The sequence below is a fragment of the Gavialis gangeticus genome, unplaced genomic scaffold (genome assembly GCF_001723915.1).
Source record: "Gavialis gangeticus isolate Ggan-Ray unplaced genomic scaffold, GavGan_comp1, whole genome shotgun sequence".
Classification (NCBI taxonomy): domain Eukaryota; kingdom Metazoa; phylum Chordata; order Crocodylia; family Gavialidae; genus Gavialis; species Gavialis gangeticus.
In genome coordinates this window covers 23,600,689-23,609,965 of record NW_017729024.1, presented here as the reverse complement: position 1 = coordinate 23,609,965, position 9,277 = coordinate 23,600,689, and the positions used below count along the sequence as shown (strand labels likewise).

At 42.3% G+C, this 9,277-nt stretch overlaps 1 protein-coding gene across 9 annotated transcripts in view; it reads right to left on the bottom strand.

Annotated features, from left to right (window-relative positions):
• BDP1 (B double prime 1, subunit of RNA polymerase III transcription initiation factor IIIB) overlaps positions 1–9,277 on the bottom strand; it is an 80,182-nt gene that overhangs the window by 11,408 nt on the left and 59,497 nt on the right. For 7 of the 9 annotated variants that reach the window (XR_002097277.1, XM_019516967.1, XM_019516968.1 and 4 more), the window contains 5 exons: positions 7,303–7,363; positions 6,259–6,460; positions 5,621–5,825; positions 3,463–3,505; positions 1,250–1,550 (listed from right to left, as the gene is read on the bottom strand). Coding sequence is in view for 8 of the 9 variants with exons in the window: in XM_019516967.1 (XP_019372512.1) it covers positions 1,250–1,550; positions 3,463–3,505; positions 5,621–5,825; positions 6,259–6,460; positions 7,303–7,363 (812 nt within the window). In the remaining variant the exon portion in view is untranslated. The remainder of the gene's footprint in view (positions 1–1,249; positions 1,551–3,462; positions 3,506–5,620; positions 5,826–6,258; positions 6,461–7,302; positions 7,364–9,277) is intronic. The other 2 variants (XM_019516973.1, XM_019516970.1) reach the window with 2 other exon arrangements.

Below are 9,277 nucleotides of genomic sequence, written 5' to 3'. Positions count from 1 at the left end.
CAGTTCACTGTGACTGAGGCACAGGAACAGGGAAAAAGTTATTATGTTGAGAGAGGTACAAAAAAGTATCAAGTGTCACTTTTGGTTGGTAACCTTTCAGTCAGGGACTCTATGTCTAGACAGCACCTACATGTCAAGAGTGCTCCTGGAATACATGCAAGTGACAACTACAATCCACCCCACCACTAAGCTGGGAAAAGAAGCAGTAAAATCAACATGTGTCAGTAGGCACAGGGGAGGCCATGAGGACACAAAAAGCAAAGGGTCAAACAGAAATCTGATTTTAAAAGTGTGAGAAGTATATTAGTGCATCTAAAGGAATTGTGTTGCATTCTCTGTATGTCACCTATATTGTAATCTCTTTGATGCAGTGAGATGTCTTAACATAGCTCTGGAAAAGTTCAGTATGCTCTGGGTATTAAATAACAGCAGTCTAATGTTTGGGGAAAAAGCAGAATTTGATTGATGCAAAGAAATGGTTATTTGAAAAAGTAATAAATTTAAGGTTGTCCCAAACCCAGACTAACAGATAAGTGTCTACATCACAAAAGACAATTTTGTTGGCTGCAGAAATAAACAAACAAACAAACAAACAAACAAACAGACTGAGCAAGAGACAACTGTCTGTTCACTTATACATTTATCAGGGAAGTGTGGGAAATGTGAACTAGCTGTGACCATGCAATATCCATGACATGGCTACAATTTTTCAAATTTGGAAACAAAACCAAACCAGTCAGATTCTTAATAGGATTTTTTGGTCACTGTTGTTGTTTGGTTGTTGAACAGGATGCTGTTTTAGGGAATGGGCTCTCAGCACTTGGGTGTCACAAAGAAGAATCAGAGGGAGCTAGACTGTTCTCAGTACTGGCAAATGACAGAACAAAGAGCATTGTCTCAAATAGCATTAAGGGAAGTTTAGGTTAGGTATTAGGAGAAACTCTCTCACTAGGAGGGTAGTAAAACAATGGGACAGATTACCCAGAGAGGTTGTGGAATCTCCATCCCTGAAGGTGTTCTAGACCTAGCTAGATAAAGCCTTGGTTGGGTTGATATAGTTGAAGATGGTCCTGCTTTGAGCAGGGGTTGGACTAAATGACTTCCTGTGGTCCCTTCCAACCCTAACTTTCTATGATTCTATGACTGCCCTTCTCCTAATGCCAAGTGCAAGGATGACCTCAGGCATTCTCTTTACAGAGAATAGGCCTTAGTACAGAAAAAGGTTCAAAACCAGTATTTCAAGACATACCTGACTAATAGGGTTTTTGATGGGGCTGCTATAGTTCCAGCATGTCCTGACTGTTCAGGTTCATGAACCTCCACAGATAGTCCTTGCTCACTGGCTCCTATTTTTATCTCAGGGCATATTCCAGATCCCCCTTCATTTAAATATTTGCATGCTGATTTATCTTCAAGTGGTAAAGTTTCTACATTCTGCAAAGATTTATGTTGGCCTCCTTGTTCTAGTTGCCAATCTGCAGATGTAGACAAAGACGCTGAGGTAGATACATTTTTCTTCTTCAAAGACCTCAAGTTTTCCAAAAGTTTTCCTGTAAAAGTGAAAAGTGATTAAGCATAAATGGGGAACTTGAACTCATTTTTTAGTGACCTGAATTCAATTTTGCCATAAAAAAATAATATTCTGCCACGATGGTGCAAAACACTACTACTGTTATTAGACAATATAGTATTTGAAGTCACTATAAGCAACACTACATTTCCCACCCCCGCCCCCACCCCCTGGGAGGCAGGAGAGAGGGAAGGAGTAAGCCATCTACTTTTCTTTAAAAAACAAAAACCAAGAAAAACCCCCACATACAACTACTGTTACAGTTTTCAGGTCTAAAGCTTGACCCCGCTTAAAAATTTACAGATTGCACATGCAGACTGAAAAATTCAGATGTCCCACCAAAAGTGTAGGAGTGCTCCTTGTAATACTTTATGGTGCTCAATCCAGTCATCTTGCAGTTATGGGACTATTCCACAGCGTAAGAACTAATTACGGAAATTGTCAAGGGTCTACACAAACGAAGGACATTCAGATTTCATTCTCAAAAACATTCTTGAATTCTGTTTCTACAACCGGTGTGCAATGCCAAATACTACTTCATCATGTTTATGCCCTTCACATTTTTGGATAATTCCTTCTTTCATTAAAAATTTTAACTGAATGTATTTATTTGCCTTTTTCAGTCTTTCCTCATATATCTCAGTCCTTCCTGTTTCAGTACTTTTCCTGGCATGTGAATGTCTGTCTTTCTTATTATGAGGTGACCAGAACTGAACACATTACAAGTTAAGAGGAGTTTCATTTTGAGCATAAATACCCGATCCAAAGTTTAAGTCGCATTGGTCAACGGGCTTTATATCAGACTCTGTATCCGCAATCCAGATTCTCTATGCAATTAAAAGGTAAGGAAAGCTCCCCTGTAGCTATGAAGATCCCTAGCAATTTTTCTGCATCCTCAAAATGTATTTTGAATAAAAACAGCATAATATCTAATGAATAGTTTGGGTTAACAGCTTTCTGCTAAACAGTGTAAATACTGGTATATTTACCACATTGAAAACAATTGGGTCTATTAGTAACTTTTTTCTTCTTCCCCCAGTTTAGGAGATTAGGTTTTTTTTAAGGCAGATATCGAGATATTGGATGATTTTATAGTATAGTTCAGATATCTGAACTCTCTAATAAAAAGTAATCTTAGTCTCCCATTTCCAATGTCTAGAGACACTGAGATTGAAGTGAACAAGGTATATTCTGTTGAAAAACACTAAACTAAGGTTTGGTCACAATAAAAATCCCAAACAAGGTCAACCAATTCAGAGCGTTTTCTACTCTGGAGCTCTTTTCAGTGAACTCATTTCGCTTAGAGGCAACTATTAAAATTAATGAAAAAATTTGAATAAATAGTATTAAACTAGCAGTACTGTTGGAATTAACTGCATTAATATACAAAAGTTTGCCATATACCTAACCCAAAGTAAGTGGCAGTTTAAGTAAACAGAAGATATTAAATGCAGTAGAACCCAGATCGTCCATGTTTGCGTGGTTTGCAACTTGCATATGTTTGCAGCGGGTTGCAAAACCAAAAATGAGCCATTTGTTCGTTTGTGCAGTTATTTATTGTAGCTTTTTATGACAAAGGACACAGCTTCTCCAACCTACTGAAGCTCACAGTCCTGTGCAGCTGACCAGAGAAATAGCACTTCTTGATGTAAAAGCATACACATGGAGCACCTAACCAACTCTGCCTGGCTGTTTGCTGTGGCCCTGTGTACCATCATCACAAGGAGGTTAGATTTTTGCCAGGTTAGGTTTTTAGGTCACACTCATAATACTAACACTACAGCAGAAAAGCAGCCTCCCCCACTTTCTGAACACAATGTCATTAGCAATACTAGTTGCTATTTTGCTATTTAGCATTCAAGAGTTTCTTCTTAAAACCAAGATTAACTTACCAGCAACTTCTGTTGGAGCGTGTATCGATTTAACTGAAGATTCCTGAATTAAACAAAATGCAAAAAGTTAGTTTTTCCTTTCATCATAAGAAGCAAAAACCCCAAAAGAAACACTAATACTGCACACTTCTCAAGTCAGCAGTAGGTCTTACAAGAAAAAGTCCTAAACTTTGGGTACCATTTACACAATACTTAACTAGAGGTGCACCGATACATTGGTCTATATCATATCAGGACCAATAAAAGGAAAATTGACATTAATCGGCAATCTGCCTTTTTTGGCTGATGTGGCCGATATGCCACTAATAAATGCTGTGTCTATGTGCGCAGCCGTACCAATCACAGAGTCAGCCCAGCAGTTTGGAGAGTAGCACCTGACTGGTAAATCTGTTGGGGTGAAGGGGCAGAGGGGAAGGAAGGGCTGTGGGGGGGCAGATTGAGGCCTCCCCATGGTAAGGGAGGGAGTGGGGCAGGGGCTGCACAGCTGGGACTGGGTATGGGATGGAGTCATGAGCAGCTTGTCCAGGGGGTGCAGGGAGGGATGGGGGGGATGGCTCCTACTGCTGCACACACCCCAAGAGCAGGCATAGGAGGTGTCCGTCCCCCAGACCTGTGCATGGGGCAAGGGCAGGCTAGAGCCAGCAGCTGTTCCGGGCTCTTCCTGGCAGGGGCGGAGCTGAGCAAGGACAGGCAGAAGTGGCACTGGGACTGGGGCTACCCTGTAGCCCCCCACTCCCAGCGCCACCACCACCCACCCCAAGCAGTGCCAGCTCAGCCCCACCCCTGCCACGAGGAGCCAGGCACAGGCTCCTGGCCCCAGCCCATAGTAGCAGCCTGCCCTTGCAGGGGGCACACGCCCCCTGTGCCTACCCCAGGGGTGTGCACAGCAGTAGGAGCTGCCTCCCACTCCCTCCCTGTGCCCCCCAACCAAGCTGCTCACAGCTCCATCCCACCCTGGCTAGCCAGTGCCTGCCCCAGCCCCCACTCCTCCCTCACTGTGGGGACCCTGATCTGCGCCCCCATGCCACTTTCCTCCCCCCGCTCTCCCCACAGACTTACCAGCTGGATGCTGCTCTCCAAGCTGACAGGCTGCATATCAACAACTGGATTGGTACCAGCTGATATGGCTCGTTAATAATCAGCCATCAGTATTGGCCCCAAAAAATCTTTATCTGTGCACCCCTATACTTAACTGACCCCTAGGATTAGATAGCAGGCTTCTCAAGGTGCAGGAATCTCTATGGTCATATTAGACAAGCAGGAATGAAAGGCAGAGAACATAGACAAGTGTATGCGGGCGAAAATATTCTCCAAATTACCAAAGCTGCCCTTATAATACCAAGATGACAACAACAACTCAACTCAAAACACTGCTCCATAAACTCAACCATATCATGAAAGTACAGGATGTGAACCTTGTCTTCTGGCCAGTTAAGCTTCCTCTCTCAGGATCATGACATCACTTTCTGAAACCAAGCACTCAAAACACTGGTCTAGCCTACATTTTCCCTGCCTCCGCAAAGCCCACTTCCAAAAGCAGGATGGAAGCACTGAACATACTGCAACATTGCTGGCATGCCAGTTAAAGAGTCCAGTGGTAAAATTGTCTTTGTATATCAAAGTGAATACAAAAGAAATAGTTTATGTATTTATTTTTCCTCTGGCTTGAAAAAAAAAAAAGCAGCTTTTTACTACCTTTCCAAAAGGCAAAAACCAAACCAACCAAAAACCTTGATTGTCTTAATTTTCAAATTAGGCAAGCAATTTAGTTATGCTAGGTATTTTGAAATCAATTAAGTATTACAAGCACATACCTATTATACAATGCACAAAAATATATTTCCTGAATTATTCTCTGACCTTATACTATAGATCAGTGCTTCCCAACCTTTTTTGGCTGCAACCCTAAATTGGCCACCAACAGGACCTCCCAACTTGGTGCTGTGGGGGCTGCTGAGAGCAGAGTGTGGTGGCATCCTGGGGGCAGAGAAGCTTCCATTGCCCTCTTTGTGTGCGGTGGCCTCGCCCCACCCACCCACCTGCTATTCCCAAGCCATACACATGAGTGTGCAGGCCCTTCGTGACCCTATTGAGGACCCCTCATGACCCTAATTTGAGTCACACCCCAAGGCTGGGAACCAATGCTATAGATGCTTACCAGCTTATCTTCTGTTGAAGTTGCTGGACTCCTCTTGGCAGGAGGAACATTGCTATCTTCAGTATCAGTAGCACGCCTTTTCCGAGGCGTTGACTCCAAATTAAGAAATGGCTCTGTTAAAGTTCTTTGTGGTCCTTCAATTTCTGTACAGTTGTCTAAGGATGGAGCAAGAACTTCACCAACTATGGGTGTCAGGGATCCAATGCTTTATTTATAACACAAAAACATTATTATGAAGTTACTCTTATTAAAATCAAAATGAGTAGCGTACATGAAAAAATTAGAAGTAAACATGAATATTTTCTTATACTCTTAACTTCAATCTTTTTGAACCCTTGAGATTTTCATCTAAGTGGTAAGACTTGTAAGTTTTAAGCCATGAATTAGGAATTTTCCCTACCCTTACAAATATGTGCTCTGTTTTCTTCTCTGTATTATTTAAATTTTCTACTTTGACTGTATATTTTGTCCATTTCTCCTGTATTTCTCCTTTTAGGGTAAGCATACATGTTGCTGCATTGTGCTAGACAGCTATATTCTTAGCAAGTTCCAACATATTTATCCTAAAGCACCCTAATAATTAGCCCAACTGCTCAGAAATAAATGCAGATGTAACTGATAACATATTGGTAATTTACCTCTGCTTTCCCACCGTTTTTGCCCCATCTGTATTGACTGGACTGAGTATTATTGGGGCTGGCAGCAATGGTTCTGAGGTATGTCCAAGTGAAACAGACCCATCACTGTATTCTTTAGAGTCAGTTGGGATTTCCACCAGAGTTAAAATAAATGTTTGTTCTTCCAGGTCTGGTTGATATTCATTGTCGCAACCACTTACTGCTAGAATTCGTAGAAAAAAAGAAAAAAAAGAGAAGAAATACATTTTAGCACTTCAATAGCTACAAAAATCATTCTAGCTGTGCTCTGTACCATAACCATAGTAAATGTCCAGTTTCTTGTTCCTTGGGCAGAAAATGTTACGAGTCTTGTAAAGATAACACTGCTTGGTCCCTTTTAAGACAAAAGGAAAGATCCAGAACTACCCCAAACTGCCTCTTTTGGAGCTAATTAAGGAGTTGTATATAATCTCTACAAGGAGCTCCAACCAATGACTTCACTTAACATTATTCATAGTTTCATAGTTTCTAGGGTCGGAAGGGACCTGAGCAGATCATCTAGTCCGACCCCCTGCCATGGCAGGAAGAGCACTGGGGTCAAATGACCCCAATAAGGTGGTCATCATTATGAAGACAACAGTGCCATGAAAACATGCAATGTATGAAGATTCACCATTTTCTTTAAACGCTCCCCTACAGTACATGTAAGGTTGTTTCTGTCACAGCAACAAAAGGTTTTAAAGCTTAGTTTTCTTCAATGACCCACAACTTAACATTTAAAAATAGTTCCCATCAACAACTTCCTGTCATTCTAATCACCAGCATAAGTTGCTTTACTAGCATATACAATTGAAACACATCACTATGGTCAAAGAAAGCTCTCAACTTTTTTGATCCACCTTTGCACAAGTATATTTTATATACACAAACCCACAAACTAAATACACACACATGCAAATGAACATGCACTAAAAAGTGCTTCTGGGAAGCAGTGACCTAACACTCTTAACAAGATACCTAGGGTACCACATTGTTTTGCTATTTTAGACTATTAATGCACTGTACCTGAAGTCTCCTTTGAGCTGGTTAAGGACTGATGATCAAGTTTGTGAGCACTTGCCTCAGTCTACAAAAGCATACCAAGCAGAAATATTAGTAAACCTGGCAAATAATACTGGAAACAGAAAAAGTCTAGTATCTCATGAAGATGCATGGGTCTTGTTGAACACTAAGCAAGCGCTGAATTTGGTTATGGTGTGGCTTTTTTAATGTCTACCTCCAGGTACTTATGTGAAAGGATACTAATACAGGGACTAACAACAATTGGAGAACAGTAAATAAGGCATTGCTCTACATATAATTCATATGGAAAGCATCATCTTCATTTTATAATAATAAAATATTTAAAAGTGTATATTTCCCACAGCAAAATCTTGCCAAAGCTGACTCACATGATGGATTGCTTAGCAGTGCAAAGAAAAATCATTAGTTGCTTTGCCAATTATGGAATCATTACGGTGTCTGAAGAAAAACATTCAGCTTAGTCACTCATCTTTCCCCTCTTATTTCATGGCAGATAGTAGTGTTAAAAACCAATAGTATTTTACAGCCATTTCTTACATTTCCTCCCCCCAGTATTAGGAAATCTTGTACTTTGTTTCACTTGGTATTGTCAGCTGAGCTCTCAACCAACTGGGCAAAAGAAGCTAGTTATCCTTACTACGTTCTTTGTTAGTCAATTACTAGCACAGGGCTGTCCAACTTGCAGCCTCTGAGCCACATCCAGCCTGTGAGTAACACATGGCCTGCAAGTTCCTGCTAGCTGTCACTTCCTGCATCACTCCTGCTGCTGCAGAGGCCAGGGTCTCCAAACTCCTACTCCCCTTCTCCTGTTTCTACTTCCTGCCAGGAGGGGGAGCAAGGATCCAGGCTACATAGCACATACAACAGGCAGAAGCTGGGCTGCCTGCCCATAGTGCATGGCCCAAGAGTGGGGCAGGGAGTCAGGCTGTCCATGCTCTGCATACCGTATAGGACCTAGCTGCCTATTGGGGGTGGGAGAATAAGTGCAGTGTATATCTGCTGTAATCCATCTGGTCAACCATCACAGATAGTACATTAGACTATACATCCCTGACTCTTCTATTTAGCAGCTCTTGGTAGATGTGTCCTCCATGAGTGTGTCTAACCCGGGGTGGGCAATTATTTTGGGCAGAGGGCTGCTTACTGAGTTTTGGCAAGCCACTGAGGACCACATGACAGGCAGCTCAGGGCAGATCAGTATTAATTTTCTAAATTTTTTAGGGGCCCCGCAGGCCGGATAGAATGGTCTGGCAGGCCACATCCGGCCCCCGGGCCACATTTTGCCCACCCCTGGTCTAACCACTTTTTAATGAATTTGTCTACACCAGTTACACCTGCAACCTCCTCTGGCAATGAGTTCCACAAATTAAATATACACCATGTAATTCCTCTTGTTTGATTTTACCCCTGCTTCCTGTTCATTTAAAAAAACCCACACCAGACATGCACAAAGCTTGAGAAAGTAAACTTCAAGGGTTGGGGGGGACAGGACAGGGAGATGAAGGGAGTCTGCATAACTAAACTTTGTGTATGTACACATTAGAGATACTTCAGGCCTGAAATACAGTAATCAGCCAAATAGTCTACAAATCATAGGGTTTGAAGCCAGGAAAGACCATTCATAGATGTTAGGGTCAGAAGGGACCTCAATAGATCATCGAGTCCGACCCCCTGCATAGGCAGGAAAGCGTGCTGGGTTCAGACGACCCCAGCCAGATGCCCATCCAACCTCCTCTTGAAGACCCCCAGGGTAGGGAGAGCACCACCTCCCTTGGGGGCCCATTCCAGACCTTGGCCACTAACTGTGAAGAAGTTCCTCCTAATGTCCAGTCTAAATCTGCTCTCTGCTAGCTTATGGCCATTATTTCTTGTAACCCCCAGGGGTGCCTTGGTAAGTAGAGCCTCACCAATTCCCTTCTGCCCCCCCATGATGAATTTATAGGCAGCCACAAGGTCG